At 47.1% G+C, this 25011-nt stretch overlaps 2 protein-coding genes and 1 long non-coding RNA gene across 5 annotated transcripts; 1 reads left to right on the forward strand and 2 right to left on the reverse strand.

Annotated features, from left to right (window-relative positions):
* Positions 1-3854: 3854 nt before the first annotated feature.
* On the forward strand, positions 3855-6880 carry LOC113746345 (uncharacterized). The gene is made up of 2 exons (XR_003462780.1): positions 3855-3962; positions 4244-6880. It is a non-coding gene; the product is annotated as an uncharacterized LOC113746345 (long non-coding RNA).
* A 1161-nt stretch (positions 6881-8041) lies between these two features.
* LOC104932422 (ankyrin repeat and BTB/POZ domain-containing protein 2) lies at positions 8042-18939 on the reverse strand. Its single transcript, XM_027281001.1, has 17 exons — positions 17896-18939; positions 13855-14004; positions 12340-12547; positions 12010-12162; positions 11760-11925; positions 10816-10905; positions 10621-10722; positions 10392-10488; positions 10164-10299; positions 9830-10068; positions 9563-9741; positions 9376-9481; positions 9185-9287; positions 9010-9082; positions 8866-8934; positions 8599-8712; positions 8042-8515 (listed from the first exon to the last, which is right to left on the reverse strand). The coding sequence occupies exons 1-17, from the start codon at positions 18761-18763 to the stop codon at positions 8285-8287; spliced, it is 3084 nt and encodes a 1027-aa protein (XP_027136802.1). The 5' UTR covers positions 18764-18939; the 3' UTR covers positions 8042-8284.
* Positions 18940-20338: 1399 nt separating this feature from the next.
* Positions 20339-23753, reverse strand: LOC104932419 (zinc finger protein 774). 3 transcript variants are annotated; one of them, XM_027281860.1, is made up of 7 exons: positions 23461-23753; positions 22770-22920; positions 22606-22691; positions 22290-22516; positions 22118-22203; positions 20784-22015; positions 20339-20528 (listed from the first exon to the last, which is right to left on the reverse strand). In XM_027281860.1, exons 1-6 carry the CDS (start codon positions 23717-23719, stop codon positions 20791-20793), a joined length of 2034 nt encoding a protein of 677 aa, XP_027137661.1. In that variant the 5' UTR covers positions 23720-23753; the 3' UTR covers positions 20339-20528; positions 20784-20790. The 3 variants fall into 3 exon arrangements, with proteins under 3 accessions (XP_027137661.1, XP_027137662.1, XP_027137660.1); XM_027281861.1 differs by having other exon boundaries at positions 20339-22015; positions 22776-22920; XM_027281859.1 differs by having other exon boundaries at positions 20339-22015.
* Positions 23754-25011: the final 1258 nt, after the last annotated feature.

The raw sequence follows: 25011 nt of genomic DNA on the forward strand, positions 1-25011 counted from the left end.
CGATGCATATATTTCTATACTCCATCGTGTGATCGTGTGTGTGAAGCTGACTGACCTGATACCCTTTGCATGGTGAAGCTTGATGTTGGGTTGTGTGCATCGTGCCATCATCAACTTCCCTGTTTGAAATCACTGGAACAAAAGTGAGAAATGCTTACGTCAGTGTTACCGAAGAGGAATAATGGTAAGTCTCATCAGGAGACGTGGACTAACTCTGCAATGACTGTGTGTTAACGTGCACGCTGCATGCTCTGACTCATCAGTGGTTGTTCTGAAGCACAAATAATTTCTGTCTTAACGGATGGATGTTGGATGTTGTTGTGATGGATGTTGATAAGATGGAGAGTTAACGGGAGCTTTGGAAGACGGAGAGAAAACAACACGAATACACGTACATGCATGTTTCACTCTGAAGAAGAAATTAGAAATACACAAACTTGTTTAAAGTACATCTTGAAGCCAGTGCTGGGATTTTAACATTTGAATCACGTTTTACAACAAATAAAAATCTGATCTTCTTCACGATGATCCACATCCAACCTGAACCGTCTCCCAGCTCCCAGCAGCTCTCCACCCAGCAGAGGAACTGAGACTCTGAAGCCGACATGCAATATTTATTTATCTGTTTACAATGCGACACAGCTTCACCTGTATCGGCTCCTTTTGGCGCCACCTCTCCTTCCTCCACCCGTCCACCCTGACGGCAGAGTCTCCTTTCCTCCAGCTCCCATCTCTCCTCTCATCCCTCCATCCTCCTCCCGTCACGTTAACCTCATTGCTCATCTGTTGTTTGTTCTCTCTCTCTGTTTCTTCTTTTCTCCCGTCTGTGTAGGCAGCCCGTTGAGTAACTTCTTTGACGTAATTAAACAGCTTTTTTCAGACGAGAAGAACATCCAAGCGTCCCACTCCCCGGCGCCCCCGCCACGCCTAGCTCCCCCAAGCATGCCCCCAGCAGAAGCCCAACCAGCCCCGCCCAATGACTCTAAATGCCCCCGGCAAAGACAAAACAAAGACGGCCCAGCAACAGGACACAGGAACAACCTTAAGGGCGGTAGCTGTGCATGACTAGACGAAAAGGCAGTTATCAGGTCATTAAAGCAGAGAACGCCGAGGAGAGCTGCTAACTTTGCCCTTTAGTTAGGAGTGGAAACAAAAAAGAAATCTACTTTTTGCCTATAAAATTTTCTACTTTGAATGTATAATGGGAATGGCTATTTCAGTTTAAAAGTTGTCAGTATTTTACAATAAGTAGCAAATGTAGCTTTGTCGTCCCCACGTTGTGTCCCTCCTGTGTCCTCGGGGGTCTTTCGGTGGGTGGGTGTCCTCCTCACATGTGTGATGATGGCTTGACTTGTCTCTGCACCAGGGATCATCCATAATACTATTAACTCGGCGGCCTTCGACCGGCCGACAGCGGCCCGCTGCGGCCCACAACCACCGACCAAGAGAGTCCGAAAGTGAAGACAAGAGGAACCTTCCCCTCCCACCTCCCCACCTCACTCCCCTCTTCTTCCGAGTCCTTTCTCCGGCAGCATCCGTAGAGTCCACCTCGCCCCGCCCGACCAAACCGACATCTCAGAAGAGTTGTTAAAAAAAAAAGCCTTAAGACAGTGATGTTTGTCGATCTACACACTCATCCCCTCCTCCTCTCTCTTTTCTCTTCGATTTCTCCCACATGTACAAAAACACACATACTGTATGACTAACAACAACATGACTTCTTTGCGGGTGTAATGACTTACACGCTGACAAACTGTGGAGAAGGCGGACGGAGGCGGACGCTGGCTGGATTGTAATTCTTTTAAATGTCGTCTTTCGTTGTGAATGGCAGGATTTTTCGAGCTCGCTCTGTGACGTTTCTGCCATTAAAGTACGATAACGGGGGTGTGATTACATAAATGAATGATCTATCTGTTGTACAGATTAAATAATGTTCCGTATGTACAAAAAAAAAAAGTGTAGTTGTGACATTTATATGTTTTAGAGTTGTGTTTGCCATATTTAGTTTTGTATTCCTGTAAAGGCTCGGTCACACCAGCGTTTTAAAAAAATGTGCAAATGTTTCGTGAACGTTTCGTCTGTGGGTGCTTAAAATGAGCACGCTATCGTAAAGCCTGTGAAAGAAAAACTACAAACTTACTGTCACTCGTTAGCATGTAGACCCCCTAAATGCCGAGGACCAAACATCAAAGTACGGACGAAACTAAAAGAAGCTCTGAGATTTTTGCTGAAGAAAAATCTGTAAATATTCGGACCCGCAAATTTACGTAGTTGACATGCTATAACGTTTGTAGTTTTTTTTCTCCGTAAAAAAGAACGGTTTGTTACGAGACGTAAATGAACTCAGTGTCCCGGATAAGTTTCCGTTAGTCCCAAATGCCGGTACGGAGTACGGAGAAAAAGAAAGAAGCTCTGAGATATTTTCACTGAATAACGTTATGACGTTGAGGACGCCGCCAAAGTTTGAGAACGTTTCTCGAAGACGCACAGATGAATTTTGTTCTGGGTGTCCAGGTCTCGTCTACGAAATGTCTCCTGAAGGCCAGGTCGCACCGCGTTTAACAAATGATTCATTCCAATGGATTTAAATTTTTATAGAATACGGTATAAATAAACTAACCGTGTACGTTACACCCCCACATCCGTGCATTGCAGCTAGAGTCACAGTAAATAATGCTCATTGTTCTTTCTTTAAAATCCAAAGTTTAACCTTATTTTCAAATCAGAAAACCAAACTCCAGATACGTAAGAAGAAAAGCAGCAAACTGTCACATCTGAGAGGCTGCTCGGTGAAAAATAAAATAATCTGAAGTGAGATTTGTTGTTTTAAAGCTGAAATGACTCGATAAGATGAATATATTTCTATACTCCATCGTGTGATCGTGTGTGTGAAGCTGACTGACCTGATAACCCTTCGCATGGTGAAGCTTGATGTTGGGTTGTGTGCATCGTGCCATCATCAACTTTCCATGTTTGAAATCACTGGAACAAAAATGCTTACGTCACTGTTACCGAAGAGGAATAATGGTAAGTCATCATCAGGAGACGTGTAACACCGAAGGGACTAACCTCTGCAATGACTGTGTGTTAACGTGCACTGCTGCATGCTTTGACTCATCAGTGGTTGTTTTGAAGCACAAATAATTTCTGTCTTAACGGATGGATGTTGGATGTTGTTGTGATGGATGTTGATAAGATGGAGAGTTAACGGGAGCTTTGGAAGACGGAGAGAAAACAACACGAATACACGTACATGCATGTTTCACTCTGAAGAAGAAATTACAAATACACAACTTGAAGTACATCTTGAAGCCAGTCTGCTGGATTTTAACATTTGAATCACGTTTTACACAAATAATAAATCTGATCTTCTTCACGATGATCCACATCCAACCTGAACCGTCTCCCAGCTCCCAGCAGCTCTCCACCCAGCAGAGGAAACTGAGACTCTGAAGCCGACATGCAGATATTTATTTATCTGTTTACAATGCGACACAGCTTCACCTGTATCGGCTCCTTTTGGCGCCACCTCTCCTTCCTCCAACCGCTCCACCCCTGACGGCTGAAGAGTCTCCTTTCCTCCAGCTCCACTCCTCCTCTCATCCCTCCATCACCTCCTCCCGTCACGTTAACCTCATTGCTCATCTGTTGTTTGTTCTCTCTCTCTGTTTCTTCTTTTCTTCCCGTCTGTGTAGGCAGCCCGTTGAGTAACTTCTTTGACGTAATTAAACAGCTTTTTTCAGACGAGAAGAACATCCAAGCGTCCCACTCCCCCGGCGCCCCCGCCACGCCTAGCTCCCCCGCCAAGCATGCCCCCAGCAGCAAGCCCAACCAGCCCCCGCCCAATGACTCTAAATGCCCCCCCGGCAAAGACAAAACAAAGACGGCCGCCAGCAACAGGACACAGGAACAACCTTAAGGAGCGGTAGCTGTGCATGACTAGACGAAAAGGCAGTTATCAGGTCATTAAAGCAGAGAACGCCGAGGAGAGCTGCTAACTTTGCCCTTTAGTTAGGAGTGGAACAAAAAAAGAAATCTACTTTTTGCCTATAAATTTTCTACTGTATAATGTATAATGGGAATGGCTATTTCAGTTTAAAAGTTGATCAGTATTTTACAATAAGTAGCAAATGTAGCTTTGTCGTCCCCACGTTGTGTCCCTCTCTGTGTCCTCGGGGGTCTTTCGGTGGGTGGGTGTCCTCCTCACATGTGTGATGATGGCTTGACTTGTCTCTGCCACCAGGGATCATCCATAATAACTATTAACCTCGGCGGCTCTTCGAGACCGGCCGACAGCGGCCCGCTCGCGGCCCACCAACCACCGACCAAGAGAGTCCGAAAGTGAAGACAAGAGGACACCTTCCCCTTCCCACCTCCCCCCACCTCACTCCCCTCTTCTTCCGAGTCCTTTCTCCGGCAGCATCAGTAGAGTCCACCTCGCCCCGCCAGACCAAACCGACATCTCAGAAGAGTTGTAAAAAGAAAAAAAAGCCTTAAGACAGTGATGTTTGTCGATCTACACATCATCCCCTCCTCCTCTCCTCTTTTCTCTTCGATTTCTCCCACATGTACATAAAAACACACATACTGTATGTACTCAACACAAACATGACTTCTTTGCGGGATGTAATGACTTGCACACGCTGACAAACTGTGGAAGAAGGCGGACGGACGGACGGACGGACGCTGGCTGGATTGTAATTCTTTTAAATGTCGTCTTTCGTTGTGAATGGCAGGATTTTTCGAGCTCGCTCTGTGACGTTTCTGCCCATTAAAGTACGATAACGGGGGTGATGATTACATAAATGAATGATCTATTCTGTTGTACAGATTAAATAATGTTCCGTATGTACAAAAAAAAAGTGTAGTTGTGACATTTATATGTTTTAGAGTTGTGTTTGCCATATTTAGTTTTGTATTCCTGTAAAGGCTCGGTCACACCAGCGTTTAAAAAAAATGTGCAAATGTTTCGTGAACGTTTCGTCTGTGGGTGCTTAAAATGAGCACGCTATCGTAAAAGAACCTGTGAAAGAAAAACTACAAACTTACTGTCACTCGTTAGCATGTAGACCGCCCTAAATGCCGAGGACGTAAACATCAAAGTACGGACGAAACAAAAAGAAGCTCTGAGATATTTTGACTGAAGAAAATCTGTAAATATTCGGACCCGCAAATTTACATCGTTGACAATGCTACTCAAGCTTTCGTAGTTTGTTTTTTCTCCGTAAAAAAAGAATGGTTTGTTTACGAGACGTAAATGAACTCAGTGTCCTGGATAAGTTTCCGTTAGTCCCTAAAATGCCGGTACGGAGTACGGAGAAAACAGAAAGAAGCTCTGAGATATTTTCACTGAATAACGTTAGCACGTTAGGACGCCGCCAAAGCTTTGAGAACGGTTTCTCGAAGACGCACAGATGAATTTTGTTCTGGTGTGTCCAGGCCTCGTCTACGAAATGTCTCCTGAAGGCCAGGTCGCACCAGCGTTTAACAAATGAATTAATTCCAATGGAATCGCTGCGATGACTGGATTCACATGTGAGGCTTTAAAATCTGTGCAAATGTTTCGTGAACGTTTCATCTGCGGCAAACTCAGACACGTGACAGTGGTGCTATCGTAGCTTATTACACTCGAGGAACGGTTTTGGATAAACTGTGAACAAGCTCAAAACACGAGACGGAGTTAACGTCCGAGAAAACGAAGAAAGATGCTCAGAGATATTTTGACTGAATAACGTTAGCATGTTCCAGCTAGGTAACGTGTTATCTCACCAGCTAACGAGACGCACAGATGAACTTTTTGTTTCTGGTGTGACCGAGACTCGTCTACGAAATGTCTTTAACTTTTTTTTTTTTTGCACTTTTGACGAGTGAATCAGATTCAGGTTCTGTTTGTTCACGTCAGCGCGTTTTTAATTTCCGTTAAAGTTATTTTTTACGATATTGAACTGCTGTGTATATTTTTGTACTTTGTCATTTTTTTTGTTGTTAATTTATTCTGTTATTTATATGAAAGATGTAGAGAATGTTTCTTAACGTCAAATTATTTAAGGATATTTTTGTCGTGTTTTTTAAGTTATTCGATCACCGAGAAATCTCGAAATGTTTGCGCGAGCGTTGCATTCCTTTTTCCCGGGGCTTTGTTTTGTTTTTTTGACGAAAGAAACCTTGTAATATACGTTTGGAAAATGATTTACCGTAATTTAAGAATGTAGACTTAGCCTCTCTCCGAGAGGGACGAACCCTTTGTTGAAACTTGTCGGCTCCTTCTTCCCCCGCCCGCCGTGCGTATGATGACTCAGATCTCAAACACTCATTCTGTAAATAAGCCGAGTTTACTGACACGCTTATTTAAAAAACCGAGGGGATTCCTACTCTTAGCTTTGACCTCGTACGGTTGTTTGCATGTTCAGCATTCGTCTTTTCTTTGCATGTCGTCGTTGGACTTGTTCTCCTGTTACCTTTTTCTCTCCACACTTATTTATGTATTTATTTATGTTCTTCACGTGCTTTTGTTTTAATTTGCCTTCTGATTTTTTTGGGGGGGAAAATTTGATTTCTTTCGCCGTCTTTTTGATTACTGTGTCCACACAGTAACCGTGCAATGCATCCTCCTTACTCATTCTCTCAAAGAGGGACCTCTCTGGCGATCGGGTTTGCTCACCAGCTCGGGTGGGTGTTGGGTTATCAGAGAGAAAAATTTAAAGCAATACCTTTCATTGTTCGCTTTCCTCTTTTTCTACTGGGGGAATCCAGAGCACACAGAACGGACTCGGAGCACGGAGCGCTACTACTGAGCAGGATAACCACTGGCAATGTATTCCCTTGTGATGTTACTGTGAACAACTTCAGTGCTAAAGGAAATAAATCTGTTGACTTTGGAGCTGTGTGCACGTGTTTGAGGAGTTATTAAAAGGTTTATCCAACAAATTTATGAGACCACCTGTCAGAGACCATGCAGCATCACAAAGTGCTTTAATGCAGACTCTTTCATTTTAAAACAGGAATTCACCTTTTATACCCAAATCTGAGCCGGCTCACTGAATCACAACATTCAACCACTGAAACTAATTCTTCTGTTCAGGAATGTAAATAAGCATAAATAATGTATGGGTAACAATAGTAATAATTATATTTTCTGAGCTTCTACATACTGCTATATTAACCATTACATTGATAATTACCAATGTTGTTAATTTAAGGCAGCTGTGACAAACTTTAAACTGAGTGTTGGTCTAATAGATTCGTTAAGCTCTGTATGTTCATGATGACATCATCAAGGCTTAAAGGTCGGTGCAGTCGTGGCCCTTGTTGTGTCGAGAGCTGTAGTAACAGATGTTACAGACATTACTCAGCATGTTCTGATGTAAGCCACAAACGTTAGCTGAGCCAAACCGTCTGAACAGCGACAGTCCAGTTGGAGCTTAGCAACCATGACTCGGCACAACAGGTGGGTAAAGCTTTGGGTTTTTGCACACACTGGGGCAGGATGGGCGGGGCTGTGGTAACAGGTTAGTAGCCAACATTAAAAATAAACGAGCCTGGTTTTACAACCGTAAGGAAACTTTCTGCCTCTAAGAGAAATTAGTTTGTTATTCATGTGTCATGTATGATAATCGTGAAAATTGAAGACATTTCTATCAGTTCTCATCAGTTTGAAGTTTAAACCTGAAAACTTGAAGTGCCAAAAACTGCAGTTCCTCAAACGTCCACTTGAGGCTGAATGACACCACGCTCTTAATCCTGCATAACTTTAAGCCTTAATATAATGTGAACAGGTGAGTTGTATATAAATTCACCCTCAGTACAGTTGTCATGAACGGGGAAATTAGCTACAGAGACCAAAACTGTTTTTTGTACCAGGCTGTAAACATGTTTATTTCTGCTGTGAAGTTGGACATTTGGACATGGGGACTTATGGAGACTGACTCACTTCTGGAGCCAGCCTCAGGTGGACGTTAAAGGAACTGCAGTTTTCGGCACTTCACAGCAAAGATTTAAAAATAAATGATAATGAAATAATGAAATTTATCCGATCAGTCAGTTTCAGTTTTTTATTTCACTTCGATTATCAAAACGGATTCATTCTCTTCATCGATCCGGATCGTCTCCTCGGCTGCAGAAATGTTTAAGATTAATAAATAACTTTAATAACTTCAATGTTTCTCTGCTACTCTAACGTTTCTCTCTAAAGACGAAGGTAAAAAAACAGTTTATGGCTCCCGTCCCTTCGAACACTCGTATCAGTGTGGCTGACCTTGTCCAGGTCCCGGTTTTCTGCTGCCTTCTACTCTCGACATGCAGAGTGGAGGCTGTGAAGTCTTTGTATAAGTGTGGCCTCCAGAACCCTCAGGAGGACCGGTGGATCCCGGTCTTTGGTGCCCATGTCCGGGCAGAGCAGCTCCTGACTGACACCGCCCAGCAGCAGGCGGTGGAAGTCCTCCCGGTCCAGCAGCCGGTCCATATTCTGGAGGAAGAATCCTTCACAGAACCTGCAGAGTTCAGCTCCTCCGTGGTGCTGCGAGTAAGAACACGGTAAAGTTGTGAGTTCAGTTTGAATGATGTTCGGTTTCTTTCTCGTGGTCCGTCGTGTTGTCGTACCTTGGCCGCCTGGTAGATGTCGACGGCAGAGTCCAGAGTTAAACTCTGCGACAGCTTCAGCTCACAGCTTCTCTGCAGACCTCTGAGCCCGAAGAACCACGCCAGCGGCATCAGCTACGACGACGAACGCAACAAACAATGAGTCCAAAGAAGTTTAGAACTTCAGGACAAGACAAGAAAGACAATGACCGCTGGCTTTCCTCTAGATATGCCACATGCTTGCTCGTCTGTTGAAGTGATGTCCGACAGACAGGTGAGTGATTTTACCTTCAAGGCTTCAGAGTGCGACACCATCAGTCCTTCAGTTCCCCCACAGTACAAAGACTTCATCATCATCTGCAAAGAAACACGCTTCAGTCTCAGCTGACGGACGAGCCGTCACGTTGACGCAAAGATCAGGACGTTTCCTACCTGGAAGGTGCAGTAGGTCATGTGACTGATGTGAATGATGTCATCGTGGGAGTCGCAAAGCATCCGTCGAAATCTGACGGGACAAAAAAAACAAACAAAAAAACAGACAAGAACGTGAGTTTTATTTTGAAAAGCAGAGCATCTGTGATTTAATTTGGCGGGTCAGAGATCAGACCGTTCAGACGCCGACATCAGCAGCACGCGGTGAGTGAAGAACGGACGCCCGTCCACCATGAACGTCACATCGGACATCTCCGGGTTATTCAGGAAGTGAATATCTGAGGACGGAGACAAAAACGTTGACCCTTCGTGTTCGTTACGTTCAGAGAGTCGATGGGCGGTCACGTGACGGCGGTGACGAGTTACCGAGCTGCGTCGACAGAGTGACGTCCAGCGGCGGGATGGGAGGAACCGGAGAGGAGCCGTAGCAGCGAGAGAACACCGACGCCAGCCGCTTGGTGATCACGTAGTCCTGCAGAGGGAGGACGACAGGAAGTCAGAGGACATGTCTCAGACGTGTACTGATGAGGTCATCAGCGAGGCGTTCAGGTACCTTGCTGGTCTCCAGCATGCTGAACATGAGCGGGACGCCCGTGGACAGCAGCTCGGGGGTGTAGTCCTCCGTCCTGATGGAGGGGAACTCCGTGAGGAGAGAGACGATGACTTTGTCCCGGCTCAGTTGCTGAGCTCTGCGGAGAGACTCCAGCCAGATGTGGAGTCTCCAGGGAACACCTGGAGCAGGTGAGAGGGTGGAGCAGAGAGGAGACAGTTGAGACTGAAGCCGACATGTTAAAACACTCGTCAGACGTGATGAGCTCACCCATCTCTCTGAGCTCCACGGTGACGTCCAGGTAACCGTGCTCTGCGCTGTAATACGCCGCCTGCTGCAGAGCTTTCATCCGGGCCTTACAGAGCCTGGGAACAGGACTCGAGGAGTCAGGAGATGGAGGCTTTGAACCCTCCTCCTCCTCCTCCACTCCTTCAGCCAGGATCTCCTCCAGTGACAGGATGTCCTCCTTCCTGTGCGGAGGCTGCAGCAGCAACCTCCTCAGGACGTTCCTGCAGAAGAAGAGAGGAGGCGGCAGGAGAAGCTTTGTTAGATCACTCCGGGTTTTCACCTGTCTCGCCGCCTCCTCCGTCTGACCGTGTCTCACCTGTGTCCGTGTGCTGCAGCGTAGCTGAAGCAGTTCATTTCCTCGTACAGCGGTGACATCAGCGAGTTCCCATGATGCAGTCTGAGCAGAGGGTCGGCTCCGTGGGCGAGCAGCAGACTCACCATCTCGTAGTAACCTGAAGACAGAGAGCGAGGCGTCGTCTGGACCTGAACTCACCTGCACTGTTTGTACGTACATGACATATTAAACACTTCTTCGCTAACACACCTGCGGCGGCGGCGAGCTGCAGCGGCGTCTCAGCTGAGCTCTCCTGCCCGTCCAGCAGCGCTCCGCCCTCCACGTCAGCTCCACCCTCCAACAACAGCTGATGACACAAGAGACGAGTTTACAGCTGACGCTGCCTTTTAAAGAGTCGGACCACACCCAGCAGTGATGTCACAGTGTACTGCCACGCCCTGCAGGACACTGTGACATCACTGCGGTTTGTCTGCCTCACCTGAGCCACAGACAGGTGACTGTGCAGCACAGCGAACGTCAGAGCGACCCAGCACCGACTGCCGGGGTGAACCGAAGGGTGACGGACTGAAGTGCCCGGGACCTGAACACACACACACACACACACACACACACACAGTCAGTCACGAGCCAGCTGTGTTGCAGACAGAGCTTTGCTGAGTCAGCAGATGTTTACCTGCAGGTCCAGGTGAGCTCCGGCCTCGATGAGTGTCTGAACCAGAGCTTCATCTCCAGCTGCAGCCGCATACATCAGAGGAGTCATGCCCTGCATGAACACACACACACCTCAGACTACACACACCTCAGACTACACACACCTCAGACTACACAGAGGTCCTCTGACATGCTGGTCACCTCTCTGCTGTGTGGATCTCTGACATCGACTCATTTTCAGTTTGTGATAACAAAAAGCTGAATTGTCATAAATTTACAGAACAGCAATCTGATCAGGACAGGTTGTTAATCTGTCGATTTTTTTTTTTTTTTTGATTCATTGATCAGTTATTTGGTCCATAAAATGTTTCACAGAGCCCGAGGAGACGTCAAACGTCCCAACAACACTGATCTGTTCACTGAAAACGATTCACTGATGATCAAAATATCTGACAATAATCAGATAATCCACTCGCTCCTCAGACTGTGGTAAAGTACCGCCAGTTCTTCCCCGAGTGTAATCTCTGAAATAATCAGCAGCAGTCAAAAGTTTGGACACAATAATTTATTTATTTTGATGATTTTCTACGCTGACGACATCATGAGGCAACCATAAAAAGTCAAATGTGTTTTAAATTTTAGATTCTTCATGAGGTCGACACCTGGAATGATTTTCTATTATCAGCTGAACCTCGTCAAAAGTTCGTTAGTTGAGTTTGTCTTCTTAATGAGTCTGAGACGGTCGGTTGTTGTTCAGAGGTCGTGCAGAGTCGACTGGATTTAAACGATGGAGGCGTAAAAAGTTTGACGTGTATCGATGGATCAGAGCTCGCTCGTTATTTTAAAAATGAATACTCTGCTGCCGACCCTCCCTTACCTGGTCGTCATGACACCCTTCCTCCCTCGCCTGGTCGTCATGGCGCCCCTCCCCCCTCACCTGGTCGTCATGGCGCCCCTCCCCCTCACCTGGTCGTCCATGGTGTTCACCCCCTCAGCTCCCAGCATCCTCGTGGCCTGATGGACCAGGTCGGCTCGGCCGCATGAGATCATCCTGAAGCCGAGGTCCAGCGTGAACTTCCTGGAGGCAGCTTCAGCGTTCAGACACCTGAAGGACTGGAAGCAGCACTCGGACCTGCGGGGGAACAGAACCATGGAACCCGGTTCTACACGGACCGCTTCAAACTAGTTTTTAAGACGAAGCTGATTGGCTGCTCACTTCAGCTGTCGGGGCTCGCAGTCCAATCCCGGGAGGAGCTGCCTGGCCGTCTGTCTGACATCATCGCTGTCCACCAATAGGCTGCGGCGATGCTCGGCGTGCACCACGGTGACTCGGATCCACTCCATGAGAGGAGGGAGGAGCAGGAAGGGCCTGCAGGACGTTCACACAAGACTCGTTAGATTCATTTAATTAGCTTTTATTTTGAAATTAAATTCAAAGTGTTTGGATCAGCTGATTCATAGGATGTGATGTTTTTCAGTGAAACAAACAAAGGCTGCTGTTGTGTTCAGAGTAATCAGATTACAGGCTCGTCATGACGACACACACCTCTCTCTGCTCAGCGTCGTGGTCGGAGGCTCCAGGTTGGGGTTTTCCAGGGACTCCATCTGTGGGCTGGACAGGAAGTAGTACAGCGTTCGTAGGGCGTCTGCGGCCCACGATACCGACGGCTGATTGGCTGAGCGAGCCGCGCTGATGGAAGGACTCGAGCTGCGCAGACGCTGCATGTGGTGCATCGCCCGGGACACCAGATCACCTGCAGGATGACATCACCACCATCATCATCATCATCATCATCACCATCACCATCATCACCACCATCATCACCATCATCATCATCACCATCATCATCAACATCATCATCACCACCACCATCATCATCATCACCATCGTCATCATCATCATCACCATCATCACCATCATCACCACCACCATCATCATCATCACCATCATCATCAACACCACCATCATCACCATCATCAACACCACCATCACCATCATCATCACCATCATCATCACCATCATCATCACCATCATCAACACCACCATCACCATCATCACCATCATCAACACCACCATCACCATCATCATCACCATCATCATCATCTTTAATGAACTATTAATTGATTACATGAAATTTTTTGGAGGACCGGGTGGAGTGGACTGAAGGAGCTGCTGCTCGCCCATAGACAGCTGCATCTGGAGGAGAGACCCGGAGTCGACCCGGTTCTGGTCTGATCCGGAGACGTTTACCAGCACAAGGAGCTCAGAGTTTATTTTTAATCAACCTGTGACCTCAAATGTGAAACGTACCCATCCCTCCTCTTCACGGATCTAAAAACTAGTCCAGTTGCTCCAGACTTGTTTTGAAGAAAGATGACCTGAAAGAACTTTCATGACAAGAACTTTTCATACATCTAAATATTTACAGCGCTACATGGACAGATAACATAAAATAAACTGTGAGAACTGCAAGGTGAAGATTTGATTCGCATTTAGTTGTCACACATTATTCATGAGTAACTGATGTTGGATCCTGGTTCCAGACCTCGGACTCTATCTTCAGATATTTGTAGAGAGCTCGTGTGTCTTAAAGCTTCATCCATGTAAAACAACAAGAACTGAAGCCAGCGTGGCTGAGATGGGAGTCGACTTCTCGAAGGGACTGATGACTTTCTCTCAAACCTTGTCGTCGTCGTGAGTCTCTGGAGTTTCCTTTCAGACACACGAGGCAGAGGAAGCTGAACAAACAGACGTGCTGTGTTAAAGTGCTTCGTGGTCATCAGACGGTCCATAAACGGGCCTGAACACTGAATCCACTCAGCTCTCTGACTTTCTGGGTAATGAGCGCTCCGATAATGAGCTACGGTGGCCTGCAGGGTCTGAGGGACGCCCTTGTTTTCTGGATACAAGCCACGGGTTGTTATGTAACGACGGGGGAGCCGTGCGGCGTCTAACGAGCTGTCCCAGGAGGCCGACGCCGGTCACAGCTTAAACAAACACACAAAACACAGGAGGCACACACACACACACACACACACACACACACACACACACACTTACTGAGCTCTGCGATGCTGCCCACACCGGTGGCGAGCAGAGCCTGCTCCAGTGTTCGCAGCTCCAGCTGGATGTAGGCGTCCTCCCGGCTCTCCATCGAGTCCTCGGGAACCTTCGTGTACGGGCTGACATGGGCCGGCAGCGACAGCTCACCTAAACACACACACACACACACACACACACACTGTTAATTTAAATGATGTCAGCCAGGATTTAACAGCTCAGGGTCTCTTTCATCATATTTTAGGTTTCATAATTCTGAGGCTGCTCCTGGCCGCCGCCATGTTTGTAGTCCTTCCTCTTCCACCTCCCAGCTGATCTACCAGGCTGAGAACATGTTGGACATTTTAACGTGGGGACCTATGGAGACCGACTCACTTCTGGAGCTTTAATCAGCTGATGATGTTTGACTCCGGCTGCTGTGTGTCTGCCTCAGTTCTCTGCACTGAAGCTGTTTCCATTGTTTGAAGATCAGAGTCAGCAAATACCAGATTCAACAAGGCACAATGGAGAGTGTGTGTGTGTGTGTGTGATTCAACAAGGCACAATGGAGAGTGTGTGTGTGTGTGTGTGTTTTGTTCAGCCTGATGTTTTAGATTTCTTTACTCCTTCAACAGTTCTGCTGGAGAAACGTCTCTAAGGTCACTCTCTACTGAACATGACCACGGCACACGGAGCTTTAGAACCGCTCTTCAGAACCTGTGGGAGTCACCGTCCATCCTTCAGACTGGCAGAGGTCGGCCCACACGGCAAAAAACTACAACCTGCAGGCGGCGCTGTGCTGGAGCCGGACGGGATGAGGAGGTGAGGAAGAGGTCCGGCACCTTTGGGACGGCGTGTTCAACACGAGGCCGATCACCGATTGAACAGATTCATCAGTCCGACGTGAAAACACACCTCAGCTGAAGAAAGAGGCGAGTGTGTGTGAACAAGAAACTATTCATGAGCAACAACAGGAGACCAGTCTGCAGAGGACAACGCACAAATCACTGATTTCTAATTTATACCTGTGTCACACACACACACACACACACACACACACACACACACACACAGATTAAGTCATTTCCTGCTCGTGTGTTCATGTGGCTGAATAAAAACAGAATGCTGAAGTGTGTGTGTGTGTGTGTGTGTGTGTGTGTGTGTGTGTGTGTCAGATGAAAACAGAGGCGCAGTCACTGGGCCTGAAGACAGCAGGTCTTTTCTGCTGCGTGGTATAATGCTGCAAGTGTTTGGTCGGGACAACAGAACCACAGAGAGCAACGAAGGTGTGTCTGTGTGTGTGTGTCTGTGTGTGTGTGTGTGTGTGTGTGTGTGTGTGTGTGTGTGTGTGTGTGTGTGTTTGTATTGTGCGTTTATAGGAGTGTGTGTTGGAGGTCAGGCCCACCTCAGTTAAGTCTAAGCTGAGTCCAAACAGAGTCTGAATCTTACGTAGATAAAACTGACTCTGAGGTTTGTTGGATCATAAAGAGAAATAGAAAAGTTAAGTTTGATTTTTGGACGTAAATCACAAAGCTTTGACACAGCAGCTTCTATGGACATGATGGCAGAGGAGCAGAGAGTGAAGAGGATGCTGACGGAGGAAGCTAAGAAGAGAAAAGGAGAGAGTGAGCGAGCAAGAAGCCGCCGGACAAGAGTAAATGTGGGACTGACTTTTAGTGGTTGGTGAGAGCTTGGTGAAATAAAAGGCTGAAAGACAGACGCCGAGCTGGGCTGACTGCTGCTGGATTAGGCAGTGAGATCAGCTGCTGCTGGGTCTGGTTCTGGTTCTGGGCTGACTGCTGCTGGACTAGTCGGTGATATCAGCTGCTGCTGGGGACCTGGATGATGATTGGCTGAATGTTTTTTTAAACTAAATCCATCCATAAATCTAAAAACCAGAAGCTGCTTCAGTGAATAACCAGCAGTTCAGATGGACCCACCATGCTGTTTCAGACCTCGTCCCATGAGAGAGAACAGGAAGAAGCTGGCAGAGTAAATGAGCGAGTGTTGTTAGCCTCTGACCCACGCCGGCGACACAAAGGAGCTCTCATTCAGCTTCACGGCTCCGAGTGCCGGCTGCTCGGCTAAACAAACAGCCGCTGTAGCTGCCGTCGACAAAACGCAGCACGACACACTCTGGTACCCCGTCAGGTTTTAATAAAGACGTTGTTGGAGCCGCGATCTGATGATAAAAGTAAATCCCAGCAGTGAAATGTGGGGAAAGCTTCCAGGATCCAGATCCACAGCTTGTAATGTCATCATGCTGCTCAGATCGCTGCACTAAGCAGATTCACATCAGATCCGGTTTCCACTCGCTGACATCTGATTCTTCCTGTTTTTATGAATCTGCAGATTTAACATGACGCTGTATGAAACAAATCATCTTCATCTGGATTCATGTCAAACATTTAGTGACATCTCTGCACTTCAAAACCAAAGATGTTAAATTTGAAAACATAAATATTTGATATTTGAATCTTGAACCTGGTTCCAGAACCTGAATCCACAAAGTTTTGGTACTAACTTTAAGAAAAGTTCTTTCTGGGGCAGCTGGACTTGGCCCGGTATCTACTCTTCGTTAGGTGTTAACTCTGCAGCACAGCTGAGCCGAGTGCCCAAGAAAGAGAAAAGTAATACCAACATTTGAGGAACACAGCAGACCCCTCAGCTATCATCAGATTAAGATTTAACACCAATGTTTTGGGTCGTCTTCTGTAGCCTGTGGATATTCTGATATCGGATATCCGGGTCAGGACTTCCTCTGCAGTCGGATTAGCAGCTTCATACACAAGAAGTAGCTCAGTCCGTAGGGATTTGGCTCGGGGAACTCGTGGCAGACTTTGGGGTTATGAGGCTAAAAGTGAGGTGTCACATGCTGGCTGCTTCGTTTGGTGAGTCCATCAGGTTTGTGTTGATCCTCAGAGTCCGATTACAGAAACGTCATGTGATGGTTCCTCCATCTGGTCTTTATGTAAAACTATAAAACAGAGGAAGGCTGCAGTGTTTTCTCATGATGGTCCGACTTCAGACTGAAGGACGATGAAACAATCACTGCTCCACGGTTCGTTAGAGGCTGATGAGTCTTTAATTAAACAGGAGGTGATGTGGGTCCTCTCAGGAGGCCCGTCTGGATGTTTTAACATCGCCTCATGCTGGTTCTGACTTCATCTCTGTAAAGCCTTGTGTCAACCGTGTGAGCGCCTGAGCCGACGGGGTCTGACCCGGGTTTAACCAGATTACACTGCCAAAACAAATCTCCCCGCCAATTCTGACGGCGTGTTTGACGAGTTCATGAGGAGAGGTTTGTTTTTTCTGTGGTAACTGTGTTCAGCTGTACTCGAGTATTTGTTCTGATTACATTACTTCTGATCAAAAACAGCCAATCATCATCCAGCTCGGCGTCTGTCTTTCAGCCTTTTATTTCACCAACCACTAAAAGTCAGTCCCACATTTACTCTTGTCCGGCGGCTTCTTGCTCGCTCACTCTCTCCTTTTCTCTTCTTAGCTTCCTCCGTCAGCGTCCTCTTCACTCTCTTCTCCTCTGCCATCATGTCCATAGAAGCTGCTGACTGCTGGGCTTCTCCTTCTTCTTCTCCTTCTTCTGAGCTAACAGCAGCTACAGTTGGCTCTTCACTGTTACAGGCTCTTTAATTGTTTTAACATCGTCTGGAGGAGAAGAACTAGTTTCATGTTTCAGATTCAGAAGTCTGTTTCTGTCATCAGAAAACACACACACACACACACACACACACACACACACTCCTCCCGCTCGTTTAAGAGAATGTGAAACATTTTGTTATCACAACTGAAATTAAACTTTAAAATCATTTTTGTTCAAGCTGTAAATTTAAATATTTAAAGTAGATTTCTTCTCAAATCTTTTAACCGAATAAAAAACAGCTGCAGCTGATTGAATCATTAAATATTAAATATTCATTAGAACATGAACTAAACTTCTGTTCATTTAAAAACTCCACACATAGAAACTTTGATGCATGACTTCTGATTCTTTCACTCTAACTTTGTGTCTGTAATTATAATCAACTTAATATCTGAACTCACCGTTCACGTTCTTGCCACAGATCAGGTGCTCGTACACCTGCAGCAGCCCCCACAGCTCCGCGTCGTGGTTCACGGCTCCCTCCAGCAGCTCCGCGGTCACCGGGCAGCAGCTGAGCCCGCTGTCCGCTTCCTCCTCCGCCGCCGCCTGCAGCGCCCGTCCGGCCACCTCCTCCACCAAACTCTCCACGCATGCTGCCAGGCAGACCGCGGCGTACTCGTGCACACGCACCGACACGCGTGTCTCCACCATCCACCTGAAGACGCGGCCCACGGACAGAGTCAGCCCGCAGCGCGCAGACTTGCTCCGCTGGTGCGCGGCGTCCCCGGAGCTCATGCAGTGCAGGGACACCGCCCTCACCGCCGAGGAGATGCACTTCTCGGCTAAGCCCCAGCTCAGCACCAGCCTCGCCGCGCTCTGGACCTCCAGGCGCGTACACCGCCTGTGGAGCTCGCTCAGCCGCTGCGCCTCCCGGGAGATCCGCACCAAAGCTCTCCGGAGCAGAACGGACAGCCGGTGGACCGCCTCCCCGGTGAACGACGCATCCGAACCCGCGACTTTACGCACGATTTCCCGCAGCTCCCGCTCGGTCCAGGGATACTCCTCCAGCTCGGGCAGGCAGGGACACTTGGCCAGGGTGTCCGCCGCGTCCTCCGGCAGCGTGCTGACCGTGTCCCAGCTGCCGTTCCTGCTGTAAAGAGAGCCGGGGTGCTGCCACCAGGTACCCCGGTGAGGAGTGCTCGTGTGCGGCTGAGACTGCCCGGACCTGCCGGAGGAGGACAGGCTGAGGGACGGGCAGGGGTCCCCGGCCACGTAGCCTGAGTCCAGGCTCAGGTCCTCCAGGGGTTTCACCAGAACTCTGCCGGACATGATGCTCAGTGAGCGGACCACAAGTTTCCCATCAAGCAAAGTTTCAGTCCCAGTCTGAAGTCCACACTGACCTGCTGAGCCGGAACCAACCAGAATATGAAGCCTGCACGCGGACCAATCAGAACCGGCCTGCAGTGACAACACAGGTGAGTTCAGAACCGCCGGACAGCGCCCCCATGTGGACACAACACGGACCAACAGCTGTGTCCAGAGCCAGGACAAATGAGACTTTTCAAAATAAAAGCACACCAGGCTTGTTTGTTTCATTTGCTCTGTTTGATCCAGAGAACACAGAGGTGACGTGCAGGTGATCTTTAGCTTCACATCACCTGTCTCATGCGGATATTTTGTAATTACTGAGAGATTCTCATTAACGGTTGATTATTTGTTCTCTATTTAAGCAACATTAACCGAGAGGATGCCAATATTATAACTATATAACTATATAACTTGTTAATATTAGTATTAACAAGGTACACATCTGCATTAACAAGGTACACACCTGTATTAATGGGGTACACACCTGTATTAATGAGGTACACACCTGTGTTAACGAGGTACACATCTGTATTAATGAGGTACACACCTGTATTAAAGAGGGACACACCTGTATTAACAAGGTACACATCTGTATTAACGGGGTACACATCTGTATTAACGAGCTACACACCTGTATTAACGAGGTACACACCTGTATTAACGAGCACTGCAGCCACCTGGGGCCCCCCAGGCTGCAAGTTCAGCCTCATGTATTTCTGGAGAATTAAAGTAGCCGTCTCTACCTGTAGCCAAACAAACCACCTGTTGTGTGAAACATGTGCATGCTTTAAAAAAAGCATGTAAGTGTTTGATGATGGTGTCATGATGCCGATTTTGGATGTTGTACTTTCTAATTCAAAAGAACCATTGTAACACAGATTCAATGATTTAAAGTGTACTATACTGCATAAGACTGCCAGTTCTGCTCTCAGTAACAATACAGGTAAGACCATATCATCAGTCAGATGCAAGTTGTCCACATCACATGGTGCTCATCACTCATTTACCTTCATTTTTATGACTTTAACAAGTATAATGACACAGAAAAAGTCTGAAAGTGACAAACTGTAGTTTAGACTTTTAAAAACAGATTCAGAGTTTTTGCATTAGTGAAACACAGCTGCAGTTATTATATGAATATTTGCTTCTGTCCTGCTGTTTGAAAGGGGTCCAGTCCAAGCAGGGCCAGAGAACTTCAGCAGCTCCTGACCAGCAAACAGCAACATCACGATACAACTGTTCTTATAGTTTTTCTTTTTTATTGTTTGCACATTAATACGGAGGCTGCTGCAATTAATTTTTATTAATTAAAAGTTAAACTAACAGCTAGAAATGTCCCTAGGTACACACCTGTATTAACGAGGTACACACCTGTATTAAAGAGGTACACACCTGTATTAACGAGGTACACACCTGCATTAACGAGGTGTACACCTGCATTAACGAGGTGTACACCTGTACCTGTATTAACGAGGCGGTCTAACAGCTGCATGACACAGAATATTCATTAAAGAAAGCAGAAACAGTAAATTCAGATGTATTACTTTATTGAAGTACTTCCAGTGGACTCATTTATATTTGTTTACATGTTCTGCGTTTCAGGATGTGACAATGTGGAGAAGGTGGAGTAGTAATACACCAGTACTACTACTCTCAGTCAGTCTTTGGTGAGTCTTCATGTGTGTCTTCAGTCAGTCTTCCAGTCTTTGGTGAGTCTTCATGTGTGTTTTCAGTCTTCAGTCAGTCTTTCAGTCTTTGGTGAGTCTTCATGTGTGTCTTCAGTCTTCAGTCAGTCTTTCAGTCTTTGGTGAGTCTTCATGTGTGTCTTCAGTCAGTCTTCAGTCAGTCTTTGGTGAGTCTTCATGTGTGTCTTCAGTCAGTCTTCCAGTCTTTGGTGAGTCTTCAGTCAGTCTTCCAGTCTTTGGTGAGTCTTCAGTCAGTCTTCCAGTCTTTGGTGTGTCTTCAGTCAGTCTTCAGTCAGTCTTCAGTCAGTCTTCCAGTCTTTGGTGAGTCTTCATGTGTGTCTTCAGACAGTGGCTCTGGGTGAAGTCTTTGTCACAGAGGGGACAGTGGTACGGTCTCTGTCCGCTGTGGACTCTCATGTGGACGCTCAGGTATTCTTTGCGAGCGTACGCCTTCCCGCAGACGCTGCAGACGAACGGCCGCAGGTCGGAGTGAGTCTTCAGGTGATTCTGCAGAATGCTCCACGTGTTGAAGCTCCGCCCACACTCTGAACATTCGTACGGCCTCTCTCCAGTGTGGATCATCACGTGTCTCCTCAGAGCTCCCTCAGAGGACAGAGCTTTACCACACTGTCCGCAGGTGATCTTGTCCCCGCTGTGCGTCTTCAGGTGAGTCTTCAGCTGTCCTCGAGTGTGGAAGGTTTTACAGCAGACGTCGCAGAGGAACGTCCTGTCTCTGTCCGTGTGGATCTTCTCGTGTTCTTTCACTTTTCCCGGAGTTAAGAATCGTTTCCCACAAACCGGACAGGCGTAACGTTTTTCCCCAACGTGTCTCAGCTTGTGTTGGGACAGACTTCGGAGGTCGCCGAAGGTTTTGGCGCACACGTCGCAGCGGTAAGGCTTCTCACCTGTGTGGATCCGGCTGTGGTTCCTCAGCTGCTGCTTGAAGCCGAACGACTGAGCGCAGACGTCACATTTGTGCGGTCGGTCCTCGGCGTGTTCCCACTGGTGAGCCTTCAGGTGAGACCTGCACGTGAACGTTTTCTGACAGACCTCACACCTGTACGGTCTGTTTCCCGTGTGCGTGACGTCGTGTCTCCTTAGACCAGTCGCGGAGAGGAAAGACTTTCCACAGACGTTACAGATGTGCGTTTTCTGGTGCCCCTGAAGATGACTCCGCAGCTCCTCTGAGGACTCTGAACGTTCTCCACACACTCCGCAGAGTCTCTCCGGATCATCCACGTGACTCCAGGCGTGTTTTACCAACATGTTCGTTGACCCGCGCAGAGCGTGACACACTTTACAGGATGGACGAGCGTCACGGTTACAAGCCGCCGCCTTCGGAGACGACAGCCGCCGCGTCACCTTGGATGGGTCACGTTCAGCTTCGCTCTCCCTCGGCACCTCGTCGTCTCTGTCTGGTTTCCAGTCATCGTCTTCATCTGATGTTCTTTGTTGTTCTTCGTCTGTTTCTATTTGTTGTTGCCATGTTGAGTTGCTGGACAGATGATCGTCTTTGTTGCTGTCAGAACTGAAGGTGGAGACAAACAGTTGCATGGTTTAACCTTCACGTTGTGTGCAGTGTCTCCTGAAGATGAACACGTTGAGAACATCTCGTCTGTCTTGAACTCACCTTGTATGGAGTCCGTCTGCGTCTTTGTTGTTTCTCTGTGGGGGATGAAGTTGCTCCGTGCTGGTTGCCGGCAACTCTTCTGCTCTCTGTGAAAGAAACCAACAGTGGATGTGACTGACCGCCGCCGTCCTGTCATGTGGTACACGTCGTCGGCAGGAAGTGGATGATCTACCTTTGCTCGGACGTACAGGGTTGATCTCCTCGTGGACCTGATGGACTTTCTGATCTCCTCTGGCGTCAGCGTCTGGAGCTTCAGTGGTGTCAGGGTTCTGGTTTCATCAGCGGTGAAGACCTCGAAGTGCTCGGTTAGCTGAGAGAAGGTGGACCTCAGCAGGTCCAGAAAGCCCGGCTCCTGCAGGCCTCGAGGACAGCTCAGGACCTGGATCGGGAACTTGAACACTAACATGAAAAAAAAAGACGAGCTGAACATGTTTAAAAAGTGAGACAACATCCTGACAGGACACGTCACCTTTCTGGTGGACTCTTACCGTCTTGTCTGAGTGTGTCAGTGTCCTCTAACAGACACACTCTGAGGTCCAGAGGACGTCTCCTGTCCTTCACCTCAGACGGACCGCTGCAAGAAAATCATCAGTTCAAACAATGAAAGGACGACGAGCACTGGGACGTACTGTGCGGTGACGTCATGTCATACATGAACCTGGCATGTTGTATGTGGTGAACCGGGTCACTCTGATCCTGATCAGGACCGGCGCTCTGTACCAGAACCTCAGCGGACTCTTCGTCTTCAGCTTCATCTTCCTCAGCATGGCCTGAGACGTCCGTGCTCGGCGAGTCGTCCCCATCTGGACACGATCAGGGAGACAAAGAGAAAGAACTTGAAGACAGTGAGCATGTGCAGAACTTCAGTCAGTCTGTGGACGAGTGGACGAGTGGACAAGAGGACAAGAGGACAAGGGGACGTTTGAGGCTTCATGTCCCGGACACACGGGAGGTGTTACACCGAGCCCGACCCAAACCCGAGTAACACAAACAGAACTGTTGTCACACCAGGCCGGCGGCGGTGGACAGTTACTCCAACAGGAAATTAAAAAAATGACTTTTCAAGGACTTTCCAGGCCCAGGTCCCACAAATTCAAGGACCCAAGGAGCGTAGCCTGAGACACTTTGTTCACTCCAGTTTGCAAAGACGGTGGAAAGTTTCTGGTAAATTTCACAAAAATATTAAACAAAAACATATTTTCAAGTTAAAAGGACAAACTTTTGTAAATTCCCATTTATTCCCATGGAAAGTTTCCAACTGGAAAGTTTCCACCCTGGTTGCTAACGTGTAGAACGTGTACTTGTACTGCATGACACGTCAGTAATAGTACTCAGGTACACACCGATGGAGCAGGGGGCGCCGTGCGGCCGCAGCAGCCGCTCCAGCTGCCTCCTCTGCCGGATGAGCTGCCGCCTCAGAGCCGCCGCCTCCGCCTCGTATCCGGTCACGGTTCTCTCGACCGCCGCTAAGATTTCCCGCGCGGCTGTTGTCAGCTTCTCGGCCACGATTCCTCTCAGGATGTCTGCTTTGGACGGGTCACCGTGCACCGGGTCCACCGGGTCCACCGGGTCCAGAACCGACGGCACCGTCACTGTCGACATTTTCTCCGCGCCAAATCTTCTTCCTCCTCCCGGGTGACGTCATTGTTAGTGATGGGAAGTTCGGATCTTTTTTAGGGATCCGGATCATGTGACTCCAAGAAGAGCCGGATCTTTATTTCACCAGTTATACTTCTTATTATTATTTAGCGCTGCTCTGACTCATGGTTTGTACGTGTAAACATATATCACTGAATTTATTCAACACGTTCTTTGTTCTGAAGTATTCAAAAGAAGTATTAATATCAATAAATTAAATCAACCACCGAGCAGCTCGAGCTGACAGGATCGTTCAGCTTTGTCTGAGTGGTTAACGATTGACGATGACGATTCTCAGGGCCCTGAAAAAATATTAGATCAGTGGTTCTTAACCTGGGTTCGATCAAACCCTAGGGGTTCGATCGAACCAGGGGTTCGGTGAGTCGGTCTCAGGGGTTCGGTGGAGCCTCCGCCCTGGAATTTTTTATACCATTTGTTACAACATATCTTTGTGAGCAATCGTTTTCGAGGATGCTGGACATAAAAACTAAGAAAAGGAACAGACTTTGCTGTGAAAATGACATGAGACTGGCACTTGCCAAGGTGAAGCCACGCATATCTGAACTGGTCTCTCAAAGGCAACAGCAGAAGTCACACTGAGGTAAGTTGTTGTGAGTTCATGCACTGTGTTGGTTTTGTTATTTGAACAAGGTGATGTTAATGCACGGTTCATTTTGTGCACCAGTAAAAAAATCATATTTTATTTTTTACTAAAGAAGGGTTCAGTGAATGAGCATATGAAACTGGTGGGGTTCGGTACCTCCAACAAGGTTCAGAACCACTGTATTAGAACATTAGTTTATTTTTTTTATTAACATATAATTTATGGATTTTAATATTGATTTATAAGACTCAAAAATACTTGAAAAGCAAATTTGCACTGTGTACACCTGTTTACATATTTCATTTTATAGACCTGTTCAAACTGAAAATTCTGTCAATTTAAAACTCCACCATACTGCTTTATTTAATATTTATATATTTAATCATACTGCCATACTATATTTTATATTGATAATTCTGCTTTATACTATTATATCTCCAGACTTTTCTATTCTCAGATGTGTTTAGCTTGTATATATTGTGGTGTATATATAGATATATTATATATATTATAATAATATGTTTGTATATATATATATATATATGTGTGGTATATATATATAGTGTGTGTGTAGTGTATATTATTTATATTATGTGTGTGTTGTGTGTGTGTATTTATTGCTATATTAGATATCTATATATCTCTTATTTGC

Source organism: Larimichthys crocea, chromosome VIII (genome assembly GCF_000972845.2).
Source record: "Larimichthys crocea isolate SSNF chromosome VIII, L_crocea_2.0, whole genome shotgun sequence".
Lineage (NCBI taxonomy): Eukaryota > Metazoa > Chordata > Actinopteri > Sciaenidae > Larimichthys > Larimichthys crocea.

Excerpts from the sequence above, each read along its gene's own strand:
- LOC104932422 (XM_027281001.1), bottom strand. The coding sequence starts at position 18,763 with ATGTCCGGCAGAGTTCTGGTGAAACCCCTGGAGGACCTGAGCCTGGAC. Across the intron at positions 10,489-10,620 it reads GTCACCTGTCTGTGGCTCAG|CTGTTGTTGGAGGGTGGAGC; the intron begins GTGAGGCAGACA and ends TTGTGTCATCAG. Across the intron at positions 9,482-9,562 it reads GCATGCTGGAGACCAGCAAG|GACTACGTGATCACCAAGCG; the intron begins GTACCTGAACGC and ends CTCCCTCTGCAG.
- LOC104932419 (XM_027281860.1), bottom strand. The coding sequence starts at position 23,719 with ATGTCGACAGTGACGGTGCCGTCGGTTCTGGACCCGGTGGACCCGGTG. Across the intron at positions 22,921-23,460 it reads CGGCGCCCCCTGCTCCATCG|ATGGGGACGACTCGCCGAGC; the intron begins GTGTGTACCTGA and ends GATCGTGTCCAG. Across the intron at positions 22,204-22,289 it reads CCCTGTACGTCCGAGCAAAG|AGAGCAGAAGAGTTGCCGGC; the intron begins GTAGATCATCCA and ends TTTCTTTCACAG.